The 27,995-nt window shown below is 46.4% G+C and overlaps 2 protein-coding genes across 4 annotated transcripts in view; one reads left to right on the forward strand and one right to left on the reverse strand.

Moving 5' to 3' along the window:
- The window catches only part of Timp4 (TIMP metallopeptidase inhibitor 4), a 35,188-nt gene extending 18,896 nt beyond the window's left edge, over positions 1-16,292 (reverse strand). The window contains exons 1-5 of one of the 3 annotated variants that reach the window (XM_052720880.1): positions 14,396-15,104; positions 13,136-13,233; positions 12,614-12,728; positions 9,848-9,972; positions 8,424-9,105 (exon numbers count right to left, since the gene is read on the reverse strand). In XM_052720880.1, the coding sequence (XP_052576840.1) occupies positions 8,908-9,105; positions 9,848-9,972; positions 12,614-12,728; positions 13,136-13,233; positions 14,396-14,534 (675 nt within the window). In that variant the 5' untranslated portion in view covers positions 14,535-15,104 and the 3' untranslated portion in view covers positions 8,424-8,907. Of the gene's footprint in view, positions 1-8,423; positions 9,106-9,847; positions 9,973-12,613; positions 12,729-13,135; positions 13,234-14,395 lie in introns of those variants that run through there. The other 2 variants (XM_052720882.1, XM_052720881.1) reach the window with 2 other exon arrangements.
- Syn2 (synapsin II) overlaps positions 1-27,995 on the forward strand; it is a 154,008-nt gene that overhangs the window by 104,401 nt on the left and 21,612 nt on the right. The window contains exons 4-9 of the mRNA XM_052720879.1: positions 2,018-2,174; positions 6,732-6,821; positions 16,982-17,044; positions 17,408-17,550; positions 26,468-26,542; positions 27,449-27,551. Coding sequence (XP_052576839.1) covers positions 2,018-2,174; positions 6,732-6,821; positions 16,982-17,044; positions 17,408-17,550; positions 26,468-26,542; positions 27,449-27,551 — 631 coding nt within the window. The remainder of the gene's footprint in view (positions 1-2,017; positions 2,175-6,731; positions 6,822-16,981; positions 17,045-17,407; positions 17,551-26,467; positions 26,543-27,448; positions 27,552-27,995) is intronic.

The raw sequence follows: 27,995 nt of genomic DNA on the forward strand, positions 1-27,995 counted from the left end.
TCAACTTGAGATAGTCCTACTGGGTGATACATGGAAGTGCTAGAGAAGGCAGCTCTTAGTGCAGCATGAGAGAAAGCAACCTTCAGTTTCACAGACTCTCTTAGGGGTAACCAGTCCTGTTGGGACTTCTGCCTACCCTCAAGTCAGCATGGGTTGTGCTTTTCTCTCTCTAAATAGTTCCCCTGGAAAACTGGGTTCCATTGTTTTTTCTTTTTAAACATCTGGCTGTCCTATTTATGCTGATTTGCTTAGATTCACTCAGAGCTGGCAGCAAAACCTTGTGTTGAATGTATGTTCTTTTATGCTCACCCCTGTATCCTCTCTTTATCCCTCATTCCCAACAACTCATATGTCTGACAGGAAGATCTAGTATTGGAATAGACATTGTAGATGGAAGAAAATGACCAGGCACTGAGCATTTTCATGCCAGGTGGTATCCTGGGCACCTAGGTGGTTGTTTCAAAGTCTGGGATGTTGATGTCTACACAGCAGTTCCTTTAGGGAGGGGATGAGAATTCCAGGTATGAGAAATGGTTTCCATTCTTCCCAGGAACTTAATGTTGCTTTGGGTTTTCAGAAATAACTCTTGTTCCAGGAGGGGTCCGAGACCTTCATCACTCCCTTCCTCACCTCAGTCACAGGACCCTGACCCCTAGCAGTATAGTGTCCAACAGGATCTGAGTCAGTGACAGGAAAGGCCGGACTGGGTATATCTGGGACCTAACATTAGGAAAGTGGGCTTGCTCTTTCTGGCATCTGAAGAAGAACATAGGAAAAGCAGATGCCAACTCAGGTGTGAAGTGAGCTTAGGTGGGTCCTAGAACAGGACAGACAGGCTTCTCCATCCATGGGTCAAGTGTGTCATGGAGATGCACACATAGGCAGTGACAGAAGGTCCAACAGCAGGGCTCCAGGGCAGGTGCCAATGTAGGAACGTGGATTATTCCTGTTAACTGGGATATAAGGTTAGGATTTGATATCAGGGATACAGCTGGGCTTCATTGTCCATCAGCAAAGGCCTAATTGGGGGTATCTGGACTACACCTCAGGTCCCTGAACGTGGGACAAAGGTCAGAGTACCCTAAGCAGATGTTATACCCTCTTGGCAATAAGTGTTTGGGTGACTGAAGCAAGCTCCTCTAGCCTTACTCCTAGAGCTCATCTCTGAGCTGGGTTGGGCTGGATCTGTAGGTGGGGGTTGGACGGGTGCCTGGGCAGAGGACCAGGTAGGTCATTGTACATGGTGTCAAATGCTGAGCCGCAGAGCCTTGGGGGCAGATGCTGCCACAAACTGCCTCTCTGGGAAGGTCTCTGAAGCTAGGGCATGAAGACAGGCAATAGTCCTCTAAAGTAGCTATGGCTAGGAGCTTTGCTGGCTAGAGGTGACACCAGGAGAGCTTTCCCATGCATGGGAACATTCCGTACTCAGTACTTCCTGCAGCCCCGTTGCTCAACCTCAGTTCTGCAAAATATATTTGCACCCCTCCCTAGCGTCCGTTTTGGAAGAATACCATTGGGAAGTTTGGCATCTGCCCTCAGCCAGCCTAGCTCCTTGCTCTCCTAGGGCCTGATGAGGGCATTGCCTATTTTAAGGAGCAGCTATAAGGATTGAACAGTACGTTAAGATCAGAGATCTGGTAGTAGTGTGGTCTTCCAGGACCCGATTTGAGCACCAACTCTGGAAGCACAGGAGCTTCAGGCTTTCATACCACCCTATGAGGACAGAGAAAAATCTCTTTCACTTAAGGTGTGGGCCTCTAAAAGTGTCTCTTCCCTTCTCGAGTATTTGTATGCTAGAAGGAGACAGCATTTAGTCCAAAGGAATGGGACAGATTCAGAAACACAGTTCTCCGATCTCCTTTGGAAAGTGTCATGATACTTTATCACCCCATCCAGAAAGGAGTAATAACACAAGGTCATGGAGTGGGTGGTCCTTGACATCTCTTCTGTCTTAGGCTTTGGAAATGGGTTACTTGAGGTGCTAGTTAATGGAAACTTGCCTCTGCATTCTTACCAGGTCCTTCCGACCAGACTTTGTGCTCATCCGACAGCATGCATTTGGCATGGCGGAGAATGAGGACTTCCGCCACCTGGTCATCGGCATGCAGTATGCAGGCCTCCCCAGCATCAACTCACTGGAGTCCATTTACAACTTCTGTGACAAGCCATGGGTGGTAAGGCACTTTTCCCCCACTCCCCCAGAGTACTTCCAGCACTCCATTAGTAGCATCAACTGAGATCTGAGGCTTGGAACCTGGGAGGCTTGGTGGGGTAGGCCATCACAGTAGCATTTTACCAGATGGCCTGAGCTGCACACTTTTGCTATCGAGTAGACCTTTGACCTCACCACCATGCTGTACAAAGATGATGTGACAAAATCCTTTCTTGACCTGGGGCAGCAGTGATAAAAATGCCTGCTTCTTGCCTCTTAAAATGAGTAAACTATTGGAAAGACCCAAAGCCAATAGAGAAATCCAACCCAGAAGGGTTTTGGAGACAGGGTTCTACCAGCAGTTCAGCAGTCTCAGAGTCAGATCCATCCACACATGGGTGAGCCCGACAGTTAGTGTGAGCCCAACGTTTCCTTTGGGATACTTAAGTCTTACCCCTTCGTGGGAAGAAAACAGAAAATGAGGAGCATAAAACCTCTTGCTGTATGGTGCCACCCTCTGAGATTATTCTGTGTAATTTCATTTAATCTTCACGATAAGCTTACCAGGGAGGTATTATTCTTTTCACTTTTGTACAGAGCAATAAGACCCAGGGAGGATTAAGTCACTTGCCAAACTTCTAGAGCCAGGATTTCTGTACGTCACACTGTCTCTCACACGAAGTGAAGAAGAGCTGGCTTGGTCTCCTCTTCCACAGCCAGCCTAGAGACCTTCTAGGGCTGTGGAAAGTATTGAAAGAAACATGAGGGCCTAGGATGACTGGGATTCTCCTCTGCTAGGCCCGCTGCCCCAGGCTGCCCTCATGGAGGGAAATGCTTGCCTCTGATCATATTCTCTTCATCTTCTTGTTTTTCAAAAATCCAATTTCACACGCTCTAGATTGCCAAGGCTCACCAGGCTTATTGTGACATTTCTGAACCGTAAACCTCTTTGCTCTGGGAGCTGGAGGGGTATTCTACAACCACATGGGCCCATTAACTCTGCTCTTGACTTTTTTGTTTTTCCACCCTCGAATGGACAGCTTTCCAATTCCCTGGCTAGCAGAGAGACCATACAGTGAAGGAGGAAGAGGTGTGGACAAGGAGAAGGAGGCTTGAGGGCTGCTGTGGTTAAGGGGAGGTTGGCTTCCTAAGCTCCACTTGTGGCTTTCCCCTGTGTGTGGCCTGTGACATCTGGAATCCTACTGTTCTTCAGAAATGGGCTAGAAGGGTGGTGTGATTTGAGTGTGATGCCTATCTCAGAAAACATACATGAGGCAGCTCTCAAATGTCTTTTCTAGGAGCCTCCCATTTCTCCTCAGTCACAAGCCTTCCTCCTGAAATATGCCTTAACCCACTCCATCCCCGTTTCCTTCAGAATTTGGTTCTCATAGCTACACAAGGTGATGCCACTGGTATCAGCTTTTCCTGAGTGCCTTACTGACAGCCCTGTGACTACCCATCTTCTGTGTCCTAGTTTCTGTGTCTACAAACTGTGACTAATACTATATGCCATTCCTTTGCCAGTGTGGTTGTATATACCATTACTTTGCCAGTGCGGTTATTATAGTTCCCTGATATCTGAGACTTCCTAAAGGAACTGGTCCCATGCTTTCTTTTCCTAAACTGTGGCAGAGGCTAGAGAAGGGAGGAACAGAAAGATCCCTCATGGGATCTGGGATCTGGTGAGGGGTCACATTCTCACCCATTCACAATCCCAGCACACTGCCTTTGGCGTTGCATGGGAACAACAGGGCTTGCTGGCCACACCCCAAGTTCTCCCCAGAGTCTCACTAAGCGGCTGCCACCAAGTGACATTTTACATGATGTTCTCAGCTTGTCAGGAGAGGTGGACACACTTAATGACGGTGAGAGGAGTGTCCCTGTGATACGCTAACTTGGGCTCACGTTTCCTAAAGTTCTTACTGTGGGTGTTGTGGATGTGAGAGGCATCCAGTGGGATCGAGAAGGCTATGCCTCGCACCAGAATGATTCTGAGCAAGTCTGCTGTCCCCCAAACTGGCCAGGGCAGCTGCTGGGATTTCAGAAGGAAAAATAGTTCTGTCAGTGAAAGCAACTGTCCAGAGAAAGCAAGAATGCCGGCATGCCCGACTGCTCCAGTGGAGCTGAATTCTGGGTTCCTTGGAGATTGATAGACCTGGGTTAAACTTAAGCATCTACTACCTAGGAGAGACGGGGAGAACACATTATTCAAACAGAATCCCAAACCCCCTTTCTTTAATGAATTCTTTCTTGAGTCTTTAGACAAGTGGTTTAAATAAGCATCTTCTATTCAATGCCAACTCCACACCAGCTCTCCAATTCATTTTTTGGTCTGCATAGAGGAAATAGCCCTTATCAGATATTACCTTTGTTTAATTGGTAACTGTGTACTTGCGACTTAATCTAAGTTTCTAGGGAGGCAGAGTTTTGATGCCAAGTCCAGTCCATTAATCAGACAGGGAATGGGGTAGGGAGGGTAAAGTGGGCTCTCAGGGACCCAACTGGAGCCTGGGAACTGGCTGTCATTTTAGTCTTGGCTGTCCCAGGGCCCTGGGAGTCTGCCGGAGGCCTTCCTGGCATCTGTGAGGTTGTCTGTGTAACTCACCCACACATAGGGAAGATAGGGCCCCACATGTCTTGGTGCCATGCCAAAGTGTGGGCTGCAGCAGGACAGAGGTCTTTAGGCAGAGCTGGCATCAGCTCCCTAGGGATGCTGGAGAGTCTTAGAAGCCCAGGCAGAAAAGGAATCCAGCCAGGTCCAGGTGGGCAGGTAGAGCTGAAGGTCAGGTGAGGTAGTAGGAAGAATTGGATAAGGAAGGAAGGGAAGGGCAGAGGGTCAGTCAGGGATGAGAAGTCAGCAGAGGATGCAGTGGGCAAGGAATGAAGAAACCTGGGCGCTCTCCCAGTGGAGCCTCAATACCTGCCATGCTCCAAGGCTTCTCTAGCCTCAGTCTCCTCAGACCTGGTGTGGAGACTGTCTGAAGTCTCTTTCAACAGTAAAGTGTTAGAGACTGAGTCCTAAAGGAAGTCTTAGACCTCGGAAGTTACCAGTCCCACACACTGAAGGCTGGGGCCCAGAAAGGCCCACATTTCCCTGCATTTTAATAAAAATCTTCCCTACAAAAGGACCACAGTCTGATGGAGGAGTGTAGGGGAAACGCAATCAAAGATGTTCTTCCTGATGCCCTGATGCCCGGTGTGAAAAGCTGAAGGAAACGACCCTTCTTTGCTCACATCTGAAGAGGGAGCCTGGCAGGGAGGGGCCTTTTGTCCAAAGGCAACTAGTGAGTTAAAAGGAGAACACCAGGAGACTCCACTCTGCTAATAACCCTTCCTGAATAGCTCATGCACTAACATCCTTTACAGAGAATGGGACCTAAACTTTGGGAAAAGGTCCTAGCTTTCCCGTCTCTGACAAGTAGAGGGCAGGTTTGATCCAACAACTTTCCCTTGAAGCTGACCAAGCTATTGGCGATTTGGAGCCTGAAAGGATCCTACTGGAGAAAAGAAGCTAGCTAGCTGGCCATGCACTGGGGTTGGCGTTGTGGGTTAAATGTGGACTAGGTGGGAAAGATCTATGTTTCCTGTGGGAATTGTGTGGTCTCTGTAGAATCTGAAAAGTAGGTATTCAAAAGATTCAGGAGAAATAGAGACTGGGAATGAAGGATCTAGCCGTGAACCTTGCTCACGCATGTGACCTCAGGCACCTGACCTCTCTGTTCTTAGTCTCTTTGTTTTTGAAAGGTCAAGGAGAGCCGGATGTGCAGAAGCCCCCCAGCCCCAACACTGTGAATATCTGAACCTTGCCTTTTCTCCTTTTGCCACAGATAGAGGGTCTAGCGAGTTCAGATCTTATAATCCCAGCAGCCAGTGCCGGGAAGATGGACCTGTGGGTTTCACCACTGTGACCCTCCAGTCTTCCTGAAGAACAGCTTCATTTATGTCACCCCTGTGCAGACTCTGGCGGCTCTGTAGAGCACACAGGAGGGGTGTCATTTATTTCTTTGCCTGGCGTCAGAACTTCTGAGCCTTGGCATGTTACCTCTTCAGCTCTGCCTTGCTCCGCTGCTAAGAAGAGCATACATTTGGAGTGAGACTTCAGGTTTCAGTTCCAGCTTCACCCCTTTTCGGTTCTGTTACTCATTTGATTTTTCTTGAGACAGTATTTTACCATTTAGCCCAACACAATGGCCTGGAGCTCACTCTGTAGCCCAGGCTGGCCTCAGACTCATCATCCTCCTGCCTCCGCTGAGTACTGAGATTATAGATGTGCACCACTCCCCAGCCCCATTTCTGTGATACAAGTGAAGTTCCGAACCCCTTCTCAGCCTTGTCAATTTGAAAAGATTGGGTGGAAACCATTGAAATTAAGTAGGCCCCCAATGAATACTAGCTTTCTCTTTGTCTTCCTCTACTAAAGCATATGTCTTTGAAATAACATGTACCTTTCCTTTCTCAGTACTGCCAGTTGATTTAACACAATATCTTCTACAGTGAAAATGCTCTATATTTGACGAATTGATGTTGTGTCTGGTCCAGAAGTTGAAGATACAGTGAAATTCTTTCTTGTCTTTTGCAGTTTGCCCAGATGGTGGCCATCTTCAAGACACTGGGAGGGGAGAAATTCCCACTCATTGAGCAGACATACTATCCCAACCACCGCGAGATGGTAGGTGGCCAAGTGGGGCCTTGACTCTGCACTCTTCCTACTCCTAGCCACAGGGGGACTCTGGAGGGCTGGCAGGCACCTCAGCACCTCAGACCCAACTCCTCAGGTAGCTGCAGAGCTGCTCAGAGCAGCAGAAGTAGCTAGATTCTAGCCAACAGTCTTTTGTTTTCCGTTTCTGGGGACAGAGTAGAGAAAAGCAGAAACGGAGCGTTTTAACGTGAGAGAGTAGCAAACCTGTGAGTCAACAGTCAGGAGGGGTCACAGCTTTTCTATAGCCGCAGCTTTGCCGTGCGTCTCTGGGGGTGTTACAGTCCCTCAGCGTGTGTCTTTTCTCAACTACGACAAGTGAGCATAGCTGCCCTTGACCAGGGTATCTAACACAGCGTGCATCCGATTTCAAGGAGGTTCCTCAAGTAATCGCCTTCTGGTGGAGATGAGCCTCCCGAGATGGAACCTGTTGCTTCTGTGATTCCTCACTAGACTTCCATTTCCTTCGCCACCTCCAAATTGTGACAAAGCAGAGTTAATCCTGTGCCTTTTCTGAGTCTACCCCCGGAGGTCAGAAGGAAAAGAGAAATGGTTGGTTGGAAGCTGTGAGGATATGTCCTACGGAGAAACCTGGAGGTTACTTTCCATCCTCCTTCCCTCCCCAAGGATGGTGTGCACTATTGCTGGAGGATCCCGCTTGGAGACTCGCTGCCAGAGCCTTCCAAGTGCTGTGTTCTGGGACAGGGATCAAGTTTGGTCCTTTCCTACTCTCTCCTCCCAAAGGGATCTCCATCATTGCATTTAAATCCAGAGCCGTCTTCCAGCACAGCACACATGGCCCTGCTCACCAGCTGACCATACATCAAAATGAAAGACAGTCCTGAGTGGTCAAAAGAACTGATGACCCCTACCATCTTTTCCAGAGCTTTCCCCAGGAAAAGGTTCTGGGATGTTGAGCTCTATGAGTTAACAAATCATAGAGGCCATTGTCAGTGTTTCCCCATGTAGACAACCCAGGAAGACTTACAGAGGCTGAGGAGCCTTCAGGGGCTGGTAGCTACAGTCCAAGACACAGAGGTAAGGGGACTTAGCTGAAGGGTGGAAATGCTCTCAGAGTCACAGCTAGCTGTCTCCTGCTGTAGCATCTAGCAGGGGTAGCTGCTGAAGAAACTGAAGCAAGTGCAAGCTGTGTCCCCACTGCATGTTCCCCAGGGGGTTCTGTCATTGTCCCTTCCCACCCTCTCCTGACATTTGGCCTTAGGAGAAGACCGTGCTCTGGGGCCACTTTTGTTGTTTTTCACCTCTTTGTTTTTGCTTCAGAACCAAGTTCTAAGGTAGGAACAAAGACATTAGCAACCTAAAGGAAGCTGAGGCAAAGTCCCTGGACACCAACTGAAGGCAGCAGAGATATTTAACCTGGAGGGAGAATGCTTGTTCTGGTATACTCAGGCTTTTCTTGTCCGGAGACGAATGCTATCTGGGCCAGACCTTCTGCCAACAATAGTATCAGGGGACTTACAGGGCACCGAGAAGCGCGGGCCGTTCAGCTCTCACTGTGTCCTTTAAGCAGACAAAAATGTGTCAGAGGCTTAGGCTGAGTTGAGACAGTAGGAGTAGAGGATATGGAGCTTTAGTGTATTCTTTTCATTTCAGCCAAGCAGCCCACTCAGGGTGCAGTCACCCCCTTCCACAGCATACATCACAAGGTTGTACCATCTTATGACACTTACAGCTCCTCCCCTACCATAGGAGCTAAGAAAAGGAACGTGCATTCTCCTGACTGGAGAGAACAAAGCCAGAATGAGAACTTCCAGTAACAGGTATAAACTAGACTAACAAGGTTTGGGAGACAATGGAGAGGGGCTGAGGGCAAGGCAGCTAAGTCATACTCCCTTCCCCAGCCTTGACAAGTTGTGAGCTGGAGATGTGGACATAAGCTGTCACATGCTCCACAGCTGCCATGATGCTGGCCAGACCACCCACATGTCACTTCCTATCATCTGGCAGCAACATGACAGGTGGTGATGGTCAGAGTACCACAGAGAACTGGCTTGGTCTTCAGGACTCTTTCCAAGGATGTAGTGGCCACTGGTCCCTACTACGGCTGGATGATGTCAACGTACTCCTTCCGGAGGTGTAGGTGGCCCCGGTACCAGCTACAGATGCCATCAACGTGCTTCATGCAGACATAGTGCTGGGCCTGGTACCCATAGAGCTTCCGTTCCAGCAGCCAGTCTGTCCAGAGACACTCATTGGGGGCTGAGATGGTACAGGGCACCGCATAGCAAGTGATGATCTAGTTGTGACCACACAATATCAAAGTGAATAGAGTATCCTTTCTCTGTGCTGCCTTTCACATCCTGTGTATCCTCACTGCCATCTCAACTGCCTTGTCTTTTCCCAGTTCCAAGATTCCTCCTGAGCCCTCCTCCCCCATCTATCTCCTTGAGAACAGTAGTATCTTCCTGGTGTCACTAGACTCAGCCTTGATGGGTCCCATACTGCCATGACTGTAAATAGTCTTCAGAGCTTTGATTTCTTTACCTTCAAATTGAAACCTTGATTCTTCACAAATTTGTTGTAGATTAAATTAAAATTTGAAAATAAATTAATTATTACAGGCCTGGAAAAGAGTACTCTGTCTGTCTGTCCACGCTCCCTTTTCTCATGTTTGAAACAGACAGTGTCTCACTATGTTGCCCAAGCTGGCCTCAGACTTGGAATCCTCCTTCCTGCCTCAGCCTCTCATGTACTATACAGTACTGCTAAGGTACCGCACCTGGCTTAGACTTTCTTTAAATGGTGATTTAGTGTCATTTCAGTCTGCCCTGTGTGGGCACGGTGTCCCACCCAAAGTGTAAGTACTTTGAGATCAAAAAGAAGGTGCAGTCTCCACCTTCCCACCCCCAACTTCCACGGCACAACTTGAGAGTAGGAAGTGAGTTCATGTATATGGTGGAATCCATGGAGGATGAGACCCCAAGGCTCTAAGCTTGTCCCTCACCCACAAATGACCTTGGAAATGGACATTCCCTTACTTGGCAGCCACAGTTCTGGGGGTAGTGATGATTCAGACTCTCCCTCTGTACCAAGGACAGGTCCTCCCAGGGCTCAATGTAGTTGCACAGATGGATGAAGACTTTTCCATCACTGAGAATCTGGCCTTTGTGGAGAGAAAGAAAGGAATCTAGTCAGAAGACTGACAGGCCTCCAGGGGTCCCCATCATTAAACACTCCAGTAGTGTAACTTTTGTAATGGCCTACCTTTCTTTCCTTCCTTCCTCCCTCCCTCCCTCCCTCCCTCCCTCCCTCCCTCCCTCCCTCCCTCCCTCCCTTCCTTCCTTCCTTCCTGTGCTGAAATTATGCCTTCTTTATGCTAAACACACTCTATACAACACAGAGAAAACTCCAGTCTCAAATGGCTCTATGACATCAGTGAACACTCAGACTCAGTGTAGGAACCAGACAAATCCCAATAATCTTTAAAGCAGAGACTAGTTCACGGTGTCTGTGCAAGGCAGAATTATGGGATCTGGTGAAGGTCTGTTCCTTTAGCATGAAGCAGAAAGAAGGTGGGATTTAAAATCAGCCTGGAGCTTGTCAGATCTGGTGACACATGCCTGTAACCTTAGCCCTCAGGAGACTGAGGCAGGAGGACCAAAAGCTTGAGGTCAGCCTGTGCTGCATAACAAGACCCTTCCTTAGAGAAACAGACAAACAAACAAAAGGTACAAGTGAAAACCAGACAACAGAATGGCTGAGTGCAGGGTTGGGAATGAAGCTCAGGAACAGAGCACGTGCTTATCTTGTGTGAGGGCCTGAGCTAGATCCCTGGCACAGGGAGGCAGAAAAAGGCCAGACTGTGGGTAGGCTCTTTTCTCTTATATACTCCCTTTATATACTAGCTGCTGTAACCATAAAGAAGGTCACAGGGCCTTTCAGGTGGAGGATGAGAATAATAAAGCTGTTGCTGAGACTACATGAGGGAATGCATATGGAATTCTTGGTTCAGCTGTTGGCCCACAGAAGATGTCCACTCCTTCCCAATATCCACACTGGCCACTCCTGCCCAATTGGGTATCTGTCTGGGTGAACATTTCCCCATAGGAAAGTGTCTTTTTTAAAATTTATTTATCAAGTTCCTTCTGATCTTTCATAGGCCTTTTTCTTTAAGAACCCAGATGTGAGCCCCCATGTGGGTGCTGGAAATTGAACTGGGTTGGCTAAAAGAGCAGCCAGTGCTCTTAACCACTGAGCCATCTTTCTAGCCCCATAGCTCCTTTCAATACATCTTTTCACCAAAGCCATCCCTGACAATGTGAACCCTCACCTCTCCTAGGACTTCGACACTCAACCATTTATTCAGTAGGCAGCTGCTATAACCTAGTTCCAGATGCAGAAATCATATGGCAGGATCTCTACCCTTTAGGAGGGTAGACAGAAAGTAGGCATAGTTTACTGGACTGTAATTGCCCAGATGTAAGAACAGAGGAATGCATGCTTATCTCCAAGTGTAGAAGAGGGTGGATAAAGGAAGCTACCCCAGAGGAGCTGAAGCTCATGTTGTGTCTCCAAGGGATGGCTGGGAATTCACTGTCAACAAGTACAAGGGTCTCTGGACACTAGGCAGGAGGACAGCCATGCATCCTGCAACTACAGGGAGTTCATTTCAGCTCTCAGGGAGAAAGATGCAGGTTGCTATGTCATTGACAAGTGACACAGAAAAAGCTACAATGGTCACAGTGTTCTAGCCACAGAGAACTTTTACCTATCAATGAAGACCATTGACTTCTCCTGAAGGCATGGCATCACTGATACCTTTTTGTAGAGTTATGTTTTCTCCACCCTTGGTTATTCTTGACCTCCTCAAGGACAAAAACCCCATGTTCCCTTTTCCCTGACACACCTCAGTGCCTCAGCGAGGGTGAGACACACAGAGTGGGTGCTCAGGAAAGGGGTGGGCTATCAGGAGATGTAAAGAGACTGGTCTGCTTATGAGGGACCTGGAAGGTAGAGTGGCATGTCCTGTCTCAGCTGCCCAGGGCAGCACAATCCCACCTCCTCAGAGCTGAGAAGCCCCTTTCATTGTGTCCTCCAGTTCCTGTCACTCTTCAAGAGCCATGTCTGGACTAGGAAGCCTTAGAGGACTATGATGTATTCCTGAATCTCCACTTTCCGGCCCAAGGCCTGACAGTATGTAGTAGATGATGATCTGCTGGCTCCATGGATAGAGTGGGACTCCTCCCTGTTCTCCCTGTGGGCTGGAGCTTTTATTTTCCTAGATTTCTTTACAGATGTTTTCCATCTTGTGGGCCAGCTTAGAGCCTACTCCAACAGTGGAAATTCCCTGCCTGTTCACAACCACACCAGTGCCTCTTTCCCCGAATTCCAGAACACTTTAGCACTGTATTTATTTATCTCCCCAAAATATTCTTAGGTGTATTGGATGGATGGCTCATTTACTGTTCTGTCCCAACCAGTTCAGTATGGAGGAGGCTGGCCCAACCCAGGGTTCATGGAGGTGGAACTGTAGAGTCAAGCTTGCGCACAGGGCAGAGATAAACACACAGCAAACACCTTCAGGAGACATATTTGGGCTCAAGATGCCAAAAATCTTATACCAGTTAAAAATTTCAAAATGGAACTAGCTGTCGTAGATGGGTAGAGCAGACTGTCCTTAAAATTGTGACACAGTAGCCAAGATCGCTGTAGCAGGGACTCCTGCACTGGAAGGGCATTTCCTTGCTCCTCCCAACTACACGGCCATGGTCACTCTCACAACTCTGTTTAGCCCCTTAACTTACCAGTCAGAAGATACTGCTTCTGGCTGTTGGTTTCTAGTTTCACACCACAGAGGGAAGAGTCGAATGGTGTGTAGACATACTGAACATCCTTGGCCTTGTCGAACCCTTTGAACATCTGGAAGGCAGTTACGGAAGCGCAACACCGGGTCAGGGCAGGGCAGCAGGCTGAACGGTGCTCATTTATTTCCAAACGTTAAGCAAAAGTCTAATTCAGGTTCGGAGCACAGATGACCTTGCTGGTTTTTATCTGTTTATTTATTTATGTTTAAGTAAGTCTAAACCTTGATTTATTCCAGGGAGATGGGGAGGTCCCATGGACAAGACAGACAGCCAGTCCCCTCCCTGAACAGTCACTTGGTTCTCGTGGGTCCTGCCCATACCAGCTTATACAGTTCCACTTCAGCACCTTCCTAAGGAGACCAAGTCCATTGCCTGACTCTCACCAGGTTCCTCCCTCCCTTACCACAAACCCCATCCCTCCATCAGCCCATCACGGCTCAGCCCCTGTCCTGCCCCATGTACCTTTATCTGTTTGATTTCATACCGGATCATTTTTTGAGTGTCAGCGGGGTCTTCACTGGCAGGAACTACCTTCTCACTGGAGATTTTTGCCCGGATTACTGTACAGAAAAAAAAAGGGAAACTTCAGCACTGTGGGAGTATGCAATCTGAGATCTGGGTGGCCTGGGTTCCTCTGAGTGTCCAAGGATTGGGTCAAGTGTCTTTAGGTTCTCAGCAGCATGATGCATATGAGAGAAGGGACTTAGGATTTACTCCGCGGTGGTTGCCAGCTTCAAACCCTTCAGGGTGTTTAAGTCCTTAAACTGTGTTCTTTCTGCCTTTTAACCTGTTGGTTTCTAGAGCTCAAGTTCTCCATAGCCTTGGGTGTAGCGAACAGTGAATAGGAGTCCCTTCAAGGCAATTGGTGTGGGACTCACCTATCCATACATCTCAGAATCTCATAACACACCTGCAAGTGATAGTAAAAACTGTTTATCGAATTTGTAAATGTCCCCATTCTCCATTGAGGAAGTTCATCTCTTGCCATCTAATCAAGAATTGGTTTGTTTTTTTCTTTTTGGGGATTCTTCCCCCAAGACTGAACCTGAAGCCCCACGCATGAATGGCAAATGCTCTATCATGGAGCTGCAGCCCCAGCCCTGGAAATTTTGTTTAAAAAGGTCTTCCTCCTCTCTGCCTGACCTTGCACAGGCATGGGCGTGACAGGGTTCTCATCCTGCAGAAGTCTTCATCTAATGGTGAACTCCTTATAAAAAACAGCAGTACCCACCACAAAGGGTAGCAAGGAATCAAAAAGCCTTCGGAATAGGAAAGGCGAATAGTAGTTTGCCAGAAAGTTAAAGGTGTGAAAGAAGGGTGTCCAGGTAGTGGGAGAGAAAGGACAAAATGTGTGTGTTCTGAGGTGGCAGCTGGCAACGTCATCTACAGACAAGGAGGCAGGTATTATATTGCAAACGTCCCTCCCCTCAAGAGTTCTGAAAATTGCTGGATAGCTCCAGTGACAGCTAGGTCCCATCAAGCTGAGCTGACGGGAACTACTCTGGAGATCTGTGATAGACTATTTATTCCCCTACAAATCAGGCTTTGTACTTCCAAGGTCAATACAGCAACAGCCATGTCTGACCTATCAGCTGCAGCAGGAGGCACCCTTACAGGATCTGAGCTCCACCCCTTCCCTCAGATTCCAGGTCTACAGCTCTGCCCAACACCAGTTTTCCCACAGGCAACCCCTGGTATGGTCCTCAAGGGCTAAGTACTCACCTAGAGCTGAGTGGCAGACGTGCTGTTGGGGGTGCGCAGGCGCGCAAGTGCACGCCTCACCCAGCCCCGGGGGCCGCAGCAATGCCAGCAGCCGCAGCACCAGCGCCCAGCTCAGCGCAGCCAGGGGGCTCCAGGGCATGACACTGCAGAGCCCCAGCTGAGCTCGTGGGGTCTGCCTGTCGTAACAAACAGCCCCTCCAGGACTCCTCCAGAAAGCCTCGTACAGTCCCAGTCTTTATGAGGTGGCTTTAGGGCCAATCCCGCCCCCCGAGGGCTCCTCCCTCCTTTGGCCGCGGGCCACCCAGAGCCGCAGGACCCAAGGTCCTCCTGACCAGACCAACAGACCCAATAATGCAGAGGAAAGCCTGCAGATTCCGAAAGAGGCAGCAGCCTGGAAGTAGAGGGAAGACACAGTGTTGGGGGCCGAGAGAGAAAAGCAAAGACCAGCGCAGAGACAAGAAGTCGGAAAGATGAGGGACTGAGGCTCCAGTAAAAGCAGCCATCGAGAGGAAGCATAGACACAGAGAGACACAGGCCAAGTCAGAGGCAGACAGAATTACAACAGGCAAAAGAGACAGTGACAGAGGAGGACGGACCCCTCGCTGAGCTGCATACTGGGAATGAGACAAGCTACTCAGGGCTTCTTTCAGTCGCAGGAAGTGTTTTCAATGCCCTATTTATGAGGCTCCAAAGCAACAGCAAACAGTCAGGGAACAGGACAGAGAAAGTTGGGGTGTGTGTGTGTCTTGGCGCTGTCAGCTGGGGGGTGGGGAAGGATGTCAGACAAAGTAGCCAGTGCTTTCAAACCCTTTCTCACAGCCAGAGCCTTAGACTGCAGAGAGTTGAGGGCAGTTCTTTCCATGAAGCTTAAAACACAAGGTGTCCTGTCGGTCAGGGCAAACTTTGGACCTCAAAGCTCCTACTGCACATCATTGCCCCCTGGAGACCGCCATGTTGCAGAAGGTGGAGCCACTTAGCAAACAAGCCAGGCACTCCGGTCATTGTGACCCAAGCCTTGTCCACAGTTTGTCAGCAAAGTGCTCCAAGAATCTGAATGAAAAGAAACTCGTGGAATGACTGCCTCAGGGAGAGCTGGAGGCTGGGTCCTGATTCTGACTGCCACTGGGTCGTTTTCTGATCTTTGCCTCTCTGGGCCCCAACTATTTTCTTCATAAAATAGGACTTAACTACATGATTCCTCCCTTTCTTCAATTTGCAGTCCAGAGCCCCAAACCTACATTTCTGATCACAGCTACACTCCACGAGACTCTTGAGTTTTCATTACAAAAATCTGACTTTTCCCTACTATTGAGAGCTATTCCCATCAGAAGACACCAGTGAGATGGCCGTGGTGATATTTGAAAAGAAGGGAATTGGGAGAGAATGAAGTCAGGCGGAGGCAGGTGGGAGGTCCAGGCTGGTGTCTAGAGTGGTTCTTCACACAATGCTCAGACTAAGATAGAGTTGTCACTTGGGAGGTGGGGGGGTCTTTAAAGCATCCACCCAACCTTGTCACTTGACAGATGTGAAGACTGAGAAACCGGTTTGGTGCCGTGAGAACTAGAATCTTCGCCTGCCAGTGTGGTGTCTGCTGCTTTCCCTACTCCATTGTGTTACTATTTCTGCCCGCATTTTGTTAAAGCAGCTCAAAACCCTGCCTTTGGAGGGTCCTTCTTCCTTTAAATCTGATTCCTCCTCCTCTGTTAAAACAAGGCTACTTCAAGGAAGAGTTTACTTTGTTAAGATGTCTTCCAAGGATAAACATGCTGAATTCTTATGTCATCTCTCTTCTGAATCCTGACCGGATAGAAATAGCTTCAGCATACTAAGCCTGTGACAGGATCCGCAGAGGAAAGATGGCACTTGATGGGAAGAAGTGGGCAGAGGTGCATGATTCAGTGGACATCACGGTGTTCCAAATGCATTCCAAATGTTTCTGGTTTGTTGCAGTATAATTTACAGACAGCAAAATTTACTCTCTCATGAATTTAAAAAAAAAAATTCTCCTTAGCTGACAGGAAGTTCTGCCAGGGTTGTCTAATGTAGAGAAAATTGAAGTCGTGGGTTGTAGAAAACATCAGGTAGGAGAACACAGGGTACATATAGTCTGCCTCTAGCCTACTGTGTGACTTTGGGAAATTTGCTGTCATTTTATGGGTTCCATGTGTAAAACAAGTAGGGTGCACTAATTATTTTAGTTTAATGTTTTTATTAATCATTCAAGAACTTCATGCAATGTATTTTGATAATATTCACCAAAGTTTCATTTGTTTATTTCCGTGGATGTATGTGTGCCTGTATGAGTTTATGTGCACCATGTGCATGCAGGAGTCTGCAGAGGCCAGAAGGTGTCAGAAGCCCTGGAACTGGAATTACAGATGGTTCTGAGACACCCGGTGTGGGTGTTGAGAATTGAGCCCTGGTCCTCTGCAAGAGCAGGAAGCCATCTTAATCACTCAACTGTCTCCAGCCCCTACACTGATTCTTTAAGGGATGCTACCAAGGGTCTTCCCAAGGAAAATATTTTCGGATTCCAAAGAGAAAAGACCTACTGACCAGTCCATTTCTTCCTTTTTTTCCTCTCAGCTTACACTGCCTACATTCCCTGTGGTGGTGAAGATTGGTCATGCTCACTCAGGCATGGGCAAGGTAAGGCAGGATGGCTGGTGGTCTGGGTTGAGTCAAAGGGGGCTTTTTTTTTTTCAGCAAGCCCATTTGAAGACTATTCTTCTTCCTATGTCAGTGGATTTCTCCCAAGGACCTGACCAGGTCCCTTAGAGGCCATAGATTTTGCCCAGTCATACAATGAAGAGTATAACCAACCCAGCTGGCCCCTTAGTGTGACCCTGGCTCTGGGAAGGGACTAGAGAAAAGGAACTGCTGGGAAGATGGGATGCTCATGTTTACCAGTGTCAGAAACTGTGTGATTGGCTTGGAGGCTCTAGGCCCTTGTGACTTCTCAGTGTGTGTATGCACATGTCCCCCTTCCTGTCTGTCTTACATCAACATTAGGTCAAAGTGGAAAATCACTACGACTTCCAGGACATTGCTAGTGTGGTGGCCCTCACCCAAACCTATGCCACAGCAGAACCTTTCATTGACGCCAAGTATGACATCCGGGTTCAGAAGATTGGCAACAACTACAAGGCTTACATGTGAGTATGTGTGGAGTATTTGACGGATACTATCCACTTTCCCCCAGCAGCCACAGTTTAACCTCATCAGATCCGTAAGGGAGGACCAGGGAGAGGACGCCACTAGTCAGGCTTCATAGCCTGAATTCTTTGTGAGTCAGAGGAGGGATCTGAGAAATAAAATTATAGCCATTTCACTAGTCTCTAAGTGGATTTCACTTTCTCTTCAGACAGGAACAAAGGCTGTAGACTACAGTAGAGGCAGTATGTGGGTCTTTTCACTAACAGTGGTCACAGGTATTCTTCAGTCACACTGTCATGGTTATGACAAATGTTGCTAAGACCAATTCTTCTCTTTATTCTTCTAAAAACCGTGGCAGACGTTAAACCTGCCACTACATCATGTTCACAGAAATGCTTATTTTAATATTTTAAAAAATGGATTGTGTACCTTGTGACCCTATGTGCTTTTTTTAAAGAAAATTATACACACTACACTTTTCGTACTACCAGAGGGGTCTGTATGTTTCACCAGACCGCAAGAGCGCAGAAGTAGCTGAGCCCCTAATGTAACCACCCAGCCTTGGAAACGCTACCACTTTCCCAAGAGTGGATGGCTGCTCCACACAGGAAGAGTGTAGTCAGAAAGACAAAAGACTTCAAGATTTCCCTGGCCTGCCATCCTATACATGCACAACACAATAGTGTTCTATGGCTTTTTAAAAAGTTGGTTAAGATGCAAAGTTTTCTTTACAAATAAAAAGCATTATTAATGCATGAATTTGCTTTTTGCCTCTCAAGACTTTAGCACATGAAGTTGAATGCCTTCCTGTCCCTCAGCCATACCACCCGTTCCCCCGTTTTCATTGTTGGTACCTCTGGAGGTAGGGAGATGTTCCTTCCCTGCACCCTTTCCATACCTGCTTCAAACGTTAGTCCTTCCCACAAAGATGGCTCTTCTCTAGTGTGAATTTCTTGTGGGGAGAATGATAAAATCATCGTTTCTCACCTTGTAGAGCAGTGGCACCCACAGACTTCAGGGGACACCCTGGAAGGAAGCAGAAGCATGATGGTGGCAGTGTCTTTCTGATCTGGGGACTTGGAGTTTTTAGTTTGAGTTGTGATCTCTGTATCTGTCTGTCTGTCTCTGTCTCTCTGCTTGTGTATCTCTCTCTGTCTCTCTATCTCTGTGTATGTGTGTGTCTCACTGTCTCTGTGTATGTATGCACATGTGTCTGTCTGTGTGTCTGTCTCTCTGTCTCTCTCTGTCTCTGTCTGTCTCTCCCTCTTTCTCTCTCTCTCTCTCTCTCTCTCTCTCTCTCTCTCTCTCTCTCTCTCTCTGTGTGTGTGTGTGTGTGTGTGTATGCTCACATGGCACTGGGGAGCTGGGGATTGAATTCAGGATCTTGCACATGCTAAACGCATACTCTATACTAGGCTTTACTACCAGTCTAGAATTTGTTTTTTTTTTTTTTTTTACTTCTATTGACTAGTTCCTGCTTTCAAAACATTCATAGTTGTATAATTATAATTTTCCTGCTTTCCAAAGAGGAATTAAGCATTGCTTTAAAACTATGTGCAATTAAAGACAGTAGACTTTTTTGTTGTTGTTGTTGTTGTTGGTTTTTTAATTGATTAAAAGATGCAAAACTGTGTATTTCTGACTAGGAAAGGCAGGTAGATCTCTGTGAGGCCAGCCTAGTCTATATAATGAGAAAGAGGGAGAGAGAGGTGGGGGAGGGAAGGAGAGAGAGAGAGAGAGAGAGAGAGAGAGAGAGAGAGAGAGAGAGAGAGAGAGAGAGAGATCCTGACAGTTAAGAAGGGTAGTTAATGACAAGACCTTTGAGTGACATTTCTATACTGTTTCTCCTCGCAAGGGACCATTAGTGTTTTGGGGGAGTATTTATGCCCTTCATCATCTTTCCATCACACTTCCTCCCCAGGCTTTTGACTATATCCCTGCTCTGAACAGGAATGGACCTAGCAGTAGCTAAGGTTAGATGTGGCAGTCTTCCCCTCTGGAAATCCCCAATAGCACCATTTAGTGAAAAGGTGCCCATCCTGTACCACTATCAACAGAGGCTGTTAAACTGTCCCTGGGGCCTTTCAGTGTCCACAAGCCTGCACAGCCCAAGGAGCCTGTATGGGTCTGTGCCCCGTGTCCCATTGTTAGGGGAAGGCATGAAGTCTTGGGGACCTTTTCAAACTTTGAAGCACTGTACAAATGTAAAGGATTTACTATTATTATTTACTCACAATTTCTGAGGCCCTCATATCGTGCCCTTGTGCTGAGGACACAGAAATGAGCAGGTGTCCCTGATTTGACGAGTCTAGCCATAGGAACATAATTCAAACAGCTAACGTAAGGAAAGTTTATTTTTATTATGATTTTTATCATTTGTTGTTAGAGTTTTCCTGCCTGGCCCACAGTCAGGACAAATCTCTCTCACCCGCCAGTCCCAAGCCGCTTAAACCCGATCAAATAAACACAGAGACTTATATATTGGTTTCAAACTGTATGGCCGTGGCAGGCTTCTTGCTAACTGTTCTTACAGCTTAAATTAATCCATTTCTATTAATCTATACCTTGCCACGTGGCTTGTGGCTTACCAGTACTTTACATCTTCCTTATCCTGATGGCGGCTGGCAGTGTCTCCCTCTCCAGCTTCCTGTTCTCTCAATTTTCCTCTCTGTTAGTCCCGCCTATACTTCCTGCCTGGCCACTGCCAATCAGTGATTTATTCATTGACCAATCAGCAACACATTTGACATACAGACCATCCCACAGCACCTCCCCTTTTCTTTTCTTAAAAAGGAAGGTTTTAACCTTTACACATCTCCAAAGTCAGCTTGGTATATTTGGGAATTTGGGCGTAGCTTCTCTTACTACTTCCTGCTGGAGGGGGGCGCTGTATCTTCTGGGGAAACAAAGAAAATTTTAGGATCATGGAGTAGTCCGTGAGGCTGTATCATCTGAGCCAGTTGTCTTGAAACGGTTCTGGATGTTGGATCATCTGGGCCATGGTGTCATCGGAGACCTTTCAGGGGGTCTTGGCTGGTCAAACCTGATGTATCTTACTCTGGAACAAATCCATAGCCTCTTGTTTTCTGTGGAAACAAAAGAGACTCTTTTCCAAAGCAACATATCCTTACATCCAAATTTTGAAGTCAAAGTATCTTTAAAATATACATACTGGTTTAACTCAGCTTCCTTTACAATCAAATATCTCTCTGTAGTTAAGAATCCCAAAGACAACACAATCTAGACTCTCTGTGTAATAGTCATCTCTACGTGGCTTATTTTTTATATTAATTTTACTGTCTCTTTAAAGACTTTATTTTTTAAAACCATGTATTTGTTTTTATACTGTATATATCACCTTTTTTTGTCTCTTTCAAGCCTACGTATATTTTACACATATTTTAAACTATTACATCTGAATCTGTCTTATTGTGAATCTATTGCTTTAAGCTGCAGCAGCTGTGGCTGTTGGCTCCGCCCACCTCAGCTTCCCAACATGGCGTGGTACTTTACCACCAGCTCTGGGAGCTATCGTGGGTCTATGCTTTTATACAAGCAGCGTGTAGCCCAGAAACCTCTTTTTTTGTTTTGTACTAGCAAAGGCTAAATCCACAATGTAGCTTAATGTGCCACTTGCAGAGGCCTCATTCCCGCCATACTGCAGGTCGAGCGCGCACGCCAGCAACCCGCCAGTAGCTCAAACCGGCAGCTTACACATATTTTAAACTATTACATCTGAATCTGTCTTATTTTGAATCTATTGCTTTAAGCTGCAGCAGCTGTGGCTGTTGGCTCCGCCCACCTCAGCTTCCCAACATGGCGTGGTACTTTACCACCAGCTCTGGGAGCTATCGTGGGTCTATGCTTTTATACAAGCAGCGTGTAGCCCAGAAACCTCTTTTTTTGTTTTGTACTACCAAAGGCTAAATCCACAATGTAGCTTAATGTGCCACTTGCAGAGGCCTCATTCCCGCCATACTGCAGGTCGAGCGCGCACGCCAACAACCCGCCAGTAGCTCAAACCGACAGCTGCCGTTCATTTGAGAGAGACAATTAGGAAGCTGTTTTTAGCTCCGTTTTAGAATCTTTTTTTTTAGGTTTTAGGTGGAAACTCTTGCCCCACGTTGGGCGCCATTTGTTGTTAGAGTTTTCCTGCCTGGCCCACAGTCAGGACAAATCTCTCTCACCCGCCAGTCCCAAGCCGCTTAAACCCGATCAAATAAACACAGAGACTTATATATTGGTTTCAAACTGTATGGCCGTGGCAGGCTTCTTGCTAACTGTTCTTACAGCTTAAATTAATCCATTTCTATTAATCTATACCTTGCCACATGGCTTGTGGCTTACCGGTACTTTACATCTTCCTTATCCTGATGACGGCTGGCAGTGTCTCCCTCTCCAGCTTCCTGTTCTCTCAATTTTCCTCTCTGTTAGTCCCGCCTATACTTCCTGCCTGGCCACTGCCAATCAGTGATTTATTCATTGACCAATCAGCAACACATTTGACATACAGACCATCCCACAGCAATCATTTTCTTCAAGTTTTGCAAGTTTGTTTTTCTTTTTAATTTTCTTTTCTTTTCTCCTCCCTCCCTTCCTTCCTTCCTTCCTTCCTCCCTTGCTTCCTTTCTTCCTTTCTTTTCTTTGAGACAGGGTTTCTCTGTGTAGCCCTGCCTGTCTTGGAACTCACTCTGTAGACCAGGCTGGCCTCAAACTCAGAGATCTGCATGCCTCTGCCTCTGCCTCTGAGTGCTGGGATCAAAGGCTTGTGCCACCATGCCTGACCTTCATTAATTTTCTTAATTGTCATTCAAATGGGCTTCATTGTGTCACTTTATTGCGTACTTTGCTTTTGTTGAGCTTCCCCATCCCACTCCAGGCCACTGTCTTCCCCCTCCCCCGTCCCAGGACCCCTTCTCTGCTTTCAGAGAAGGGTATTCTATTACCTCTTCTTTCTTTCTCACCCCAGCCCAGCCCAAGGCCCATTTCCTCTTCCAATGCCCCCTTTCTAGTTTCATGACCTAGACCCCCACATATAAAAATGAGAATATATGAGCTGTCTATTAGAATGTGGTATCTGTGTGAATCTGGGTTACTTAGATAATTTCTGGTTCCATCCATTTTTCTGCAGATGTCATGATTTTAGTTTTCTTTGTAGCTGAATAAAATTGCACTGTGTGTGTGCCATGTTTTTTTTATTCATTTACCTATTGATGGACTTCTAGGCTAGTTCCATTTCCTGGCTATTGAGAATAGTTAAACAGTAACACGGATGTACAAATATCTCTGTGGTAGGACTTAAAATACTTAGTATATGCCCAGAGGTAGGATAGCTGGGCCATTCAATACTTCGAATTTTAGTTTCTGGAGAAACTTTCACACTGTGTGCACAGATTGGTGTGCATGTGAACATTAGAAGATAACTTGCAGAAATCTGTTATCTCCTTCCACCATGTGGGTCCTGGGGACCACACTGAGGTTGCCAGGCTCGGTGGCTAGGGTCTTACCCACTGAACCATCTCACTAGCCCCAGCAGCCATTTTAATTCTATGCAACCACAGTTCTCAATTCTTAGGTTGCTTCCTCTGCTCCTCTCTATTTCTCTCTAGCAGTTTCAAGTTTTATATTAAGGTCTTTGGTCCATTTTAAATTGTTTTTGTTCACAGTGAGAGACATAGATCTAATAATCTTCTCCTTATGGATATCCAGCTTTCCCATCGCCATTTATCAAAGATTATTTTTTTCTGATGTATGTTTTTGGCACCTTATGGCTTTATTTCTGGGTCCTCTTTTCTGTCCCATTGATCTACATGTATGTTTTTATGCTACACCATGTCATCTTTGTCACTATGGCTCTGTAGTGTACTTTGAGAACCGGTATTGTGTACCTCCAGCATTGTTATTCTGCTTAAGATTTCTTTGGTTATCAAGGTCTTTTGGTGTTTCCCTGTGGATAGTAAGATTGCTATTTTCTACTGTGAGGAATGTTACTGGAATTTTGATGGGGTTGTGTTGACACTGTCTACCTCTTTTGGTAATGTAACCATTTTCACACTATTGTCAATTTATAGCTGTAGGAGGTTTCTCAACAGTCTAATGTCTTCTTGAACATTTTCCTCAGTGTCTTAAAGTTTTCATTTTAGAGGTCTCTCATGTCTCTTCATTGTTTATTCCTAGAAATCTTATTTTAATTTATTTAAGCTATTATAAATAAGATATTTTGCTTAATTTCTTCTAGGTAAGTTCATTATTAGTATATAGAAAAGCTGCTGATTTCTGTATGTTGATTTTTGTATTCTATAATTTTACTGAAAGTATTTACCAGATCTAAGAGTTTTCTGGTGGAGTCCATATGGTCTTTAAAGTATGAGGTCATGTGATCTGCAGATAGGAATAGACTGACGTCTTCCTTTCTTGTTTGTGTCCATCTTCTTTTCTTTCCTTTTTTTTTGTTGTTGTTTTATTGGTCTAGTTAAGAATTTTGGCACTTTATTGAATAAGAGTGGAGAGAATAGGCACTCCTGTCTTACTCCAGGTTTTAGAGGAAACGCTCTCAGCTTTCCCCATGTAGAATAATGCTGCCGACAGGCTTGTAGCCTTTATTATGCTGAGGTGACTTTCTTTTGTTTCTAGTTTCTTCAGAATTTTATCATGTTGAACTTTATCAAATGCTGTCTCTGTGTCCATTAAGATAGTCATGTGACTTCTGTTACTAAATTTATTTATATGGTGCTAATTTGTGTGTGTGTGTGTGTGTGTGTGTGTGTGTGTGTGTGTGTGTGTGTGTATGATGAACCAATGTTGCTTTCCTGGATTGAAATCAATTTGACCTTGATGTGTCTTTAAAATTTTGTATTACATTTATTTATGTGTGTTTATGAGCATGTGTGCTCATGAGCACACCTGTGTTTATATGTGTGTGCGCATGCCACAGTGCAGGCATGCCACAGTGCAGGCATGCCACAGTGCAGGCATGGAGGTCAGAGAACAATTTGTGGGAGTTGGTTCTCTCCATATGAGAATCCAAGTCTGGGCAATGGTCTTTGTGGCAGGCACTTCTGTCAGCTAAGCCGTCCTGCCAGCTCTTCTTAATGTGTTCTTGAACTTGGTCTGGAAGTATTTTGTTGAGAATTCTTGCATCTGTATCCGACAGTGGAACTGGTCTAAAGTTTTCCTTTTTTGTGTGCTGTGTTCTTACCTGGTTTGTCTATTTGGCTTTGTATAGTAGAGTAAATCTGGTGGCTTTCTTTTCCTTTCCATTTTTGCGAATTTGGTAAGTACTGATGTCAAGTCTTTCTGAAAATCTTTATAGACCTCAGCAGTGACTCCATCTGGTCCTTGCTTTTCTCTCTGATTAGATTTAATTACTGCTTCATTCATGTTGCTTGTTATGGGTTTAAGATATTTATATCGTTTGATTTAATTTTAGTTGGCCATAGGTTTTTAGAAATTTGTTCATTTTTCTAGATTTTTGGAATATAAGTTTTCAAAATATTCTCTGATGATTCCTGGCTATCATTAGCGTCTCTTGTGTCAGCAACCTTTTTATCTTTACTTTTGTTGTTTTGAGTCTTCTATTTCTTCTGCTTAGTTCACTCCAAAAAATCACTTCTCAATTTGTGGTTATATGTATTGTTCTTTTAGTCTCCATTTTCTTAATGTCTACCCTCATCTCTATTTCTTACCAGTTACTACCTTTTGGTTTGGCTTCTTGCTTTTCTGGGTACATCACTGGGTTATTTATTTGAGACCTTTCTGTTTTTGTTTTTGTTTTTTACATTAGGACTCTAGCTATACACTTTCCTCTTAGAACTGCCTTAGCTGTATCTCAGAGCTTTAGGCAGCGATGCTCTCATTTTCATTCATTTTTTTTTTTCATTTTTGGTTTTTTGAGACAAGGTTTCTTTGTGTAACAGCCCTGCCTGTCCTGGAACTCACTTTGTAGACCAGGCTGGCCTTGAACTCACAGAGATCCACCAGCCTCTACCTCCTGAGTGTGTAGCTAGAGTTTTCCTGCCTGGCCCACAGTCAGGACAAATCTCTGACACCCGCCAGTCCCACAGCCACTCAGACCCGACCAAGTAAACACAGAGACTTATATTGGTTACAAACTGTATGGCCGTGGCAGGCTTCTTGCTAACTGTTCTTACAGCTTAAATTAATCCATTTCTATTAATCTATACCTTGCCACGTGGCTTGTGGCTTACCGGTACTTTACATCTTCCTTGTCCTGATGGCGGCTGGCAGTGTCTCCCTCACCCAGCTTCCTGTTCTCTCAATTCTCCTCTCTGTTAGTCCCGCCTATACTTCCTGCCTGGCCACTGACCAATCAGTGATTTATTCATTGACCAATCAGCAACACATTTGACATACAGACCATCCCACAGCATGAGTGCTGGGATTAAAGGCTTGAGCCACACTGCCTGGCTGCTGCTCTCATTTTCCTTTGCTTCTAGGAAGTTGTTAGTCTCCTCTGTGATTGTTTCAGTGGCTCAGTATTCATTCAAAAGTGCACTGTTCATTTGCCACGTACTTGTGTAGTTTCTGTGATTTCTTTTGCTGTTGATTTCTAGTTTTATTCCACTATAGTCTGAAAAGACATAAGGAATTATTTCTTTTTTTTTTTTTTGTATTTGTTAAAGTTTGCTTTGTAGCCTCTATCTGCTTGATTTTAGAGGTTTTATAAGTGTCTGAGAAGGTGTATTTCTTATCTGTTGGATGGATTAGTCTGAGATAGACCTTTGTTGAGAGAACAGGGCACCACAGGTGACAGGTGACTCTAGGCCCAACAGTTGCTCAGGAGAATTCTGGTGGGGAATGCAGCAGTGAACTGGTGGTCTGCAGTTCTGGCATTCCTGCACTTGCTTTGCTGGTGTGGCTCACAGCCTGTCCTTTCCTGGTGGGACCTTGTTTCAGGAGGACGTCCATCTCAGGGAACTGGAAGACAAACACTGGCTCTGCGATGCTGGAGCAGATCGCCATGTCAGACCGGTGAGTGAGCGACGTCCCATCCTCATGCAGAGGAAGGCTGCTATCGATACAGAGGTGTTGGACAAAAGCAACACTTGATGTGAGGGAGGCTCTGTGTAGACAGCACTAGTGAAGCACAGAGGCTCTGTGTAGACAGCACTAGTGAAGCACAGAGGCTCTGTGTAGACAGCACTAGTGAAGCACAGAGGCTCTGTGTAGATAGGACTAGTGAAGCACAGAGGCTCTGTGTAGACAGCACTAGTGAAGCACAGAGGCTCTGTGTAGACAGCACTAGTGAAGCACAGAGGCTCTGTGTAGACAGCACTAGTGAAGCACAGAGGCTCTGTGTAGACAGCACTAGTGAAGCACAGAGGCTCTGTGTAGACAGCACTAGTGAAGCACAGAGGCTCTGTGTAGACAGCACTAGTGAAGCACAGAGGCTCTGTGTAGACAGCACTAGTGAAGCACAGAGGCTCTGTGTAGACAGCACTAGTGAAGCACAGAGGCTCTGTGTAGACAGGACTAGTGAAGCACAGAGGCTCTGTGTAGACAGCACTAGTGAAGCACAGAGGCTCTGTGTAGACAGCACTAGTGAAGCACAGAGGCTCTGGCAGCCAGGGAACAAGGCAGAGCCAAGGCAAATGCTGCTACAGAGATAAGGACAATGTACCATCGAAGCTCTAATAAAGAAGTAATAGCGTGGGCTGGAAGACCTTCCAGCTGAGGCGAGGGCTTGGGAATGTGGGTGGGTTCAGGGGGTCAGAAAGGGGAGGCACCATAGATAGGCACCATGCTTGATGGTGCAGAGGAGAGGACAGAAGAATGGAGGTGAGAGATGGGAAAGGCAGGGCAGCAAGACCTTATGAGAATGTAGGCTTGGTGTGAGCTTAGCGTCTTAGCCTCAGGACATCTTCCTGTCCCCTCCAGGTACAAGCTCTGGGTAGATGCCTGCTCTGAGATGTTTGGTGGCCTGGACATCTGTGCAGTCAAAGCTGTACATGGCAAAGATGGGAAAGACTACATTTTTGAGGTAAGTCTGGCCCACGGAACAGATCGGTAGGCAGTAATACCCAGACTGGGACCAGACTCTTGGCTCAAAAGTTGTGTGAGAATCCCATACTATACTTAGAGTCTTCTAATTATGAAGGTCCAAGATGGCAGATCTGCATAGCAAGCTGTTGGTCAAGCCACACCATGAATAATAGGTGGCACATCGAGGTTCCTGGTTCCCAGCCTACTTTGTTATGAGGACATTGTAGTGACTGTGTCATTTTTCCTCTGAGAAAGCCACCTTTGAGAATCGTTCAGTCAAACGCAATCACTCTGTTACATGAGGAAATGGAACCACTCTACCACGAAAGTGTGCTCATGGCCAGAAGGTCAATCAGTGTCAACTTGGCACCTGAATGAAGGTGGTCCTTTCTAACATCTCTTAGCCTTAGAGATACTGTACTCTGCCTGGTCCCCCAACCCA

The sequence above is a fragment of the Peromyscus californicus genome, unplaced genomic scaffold (assembly GCF_007827085.1).
Source record: "Peromyscus californicus insignis strain IS unplaced genomic scaffold, ASM782708v3 Scaffold_6__1_contigs__length_162567912, whole genome shotgun sequence".
Taxonomy (NCBI): Eukaryota; Metazoa; Chordata; class Mammalia; order Rodentia; family Cricetidae; genus Peromyscus; species Peromyscus californicus.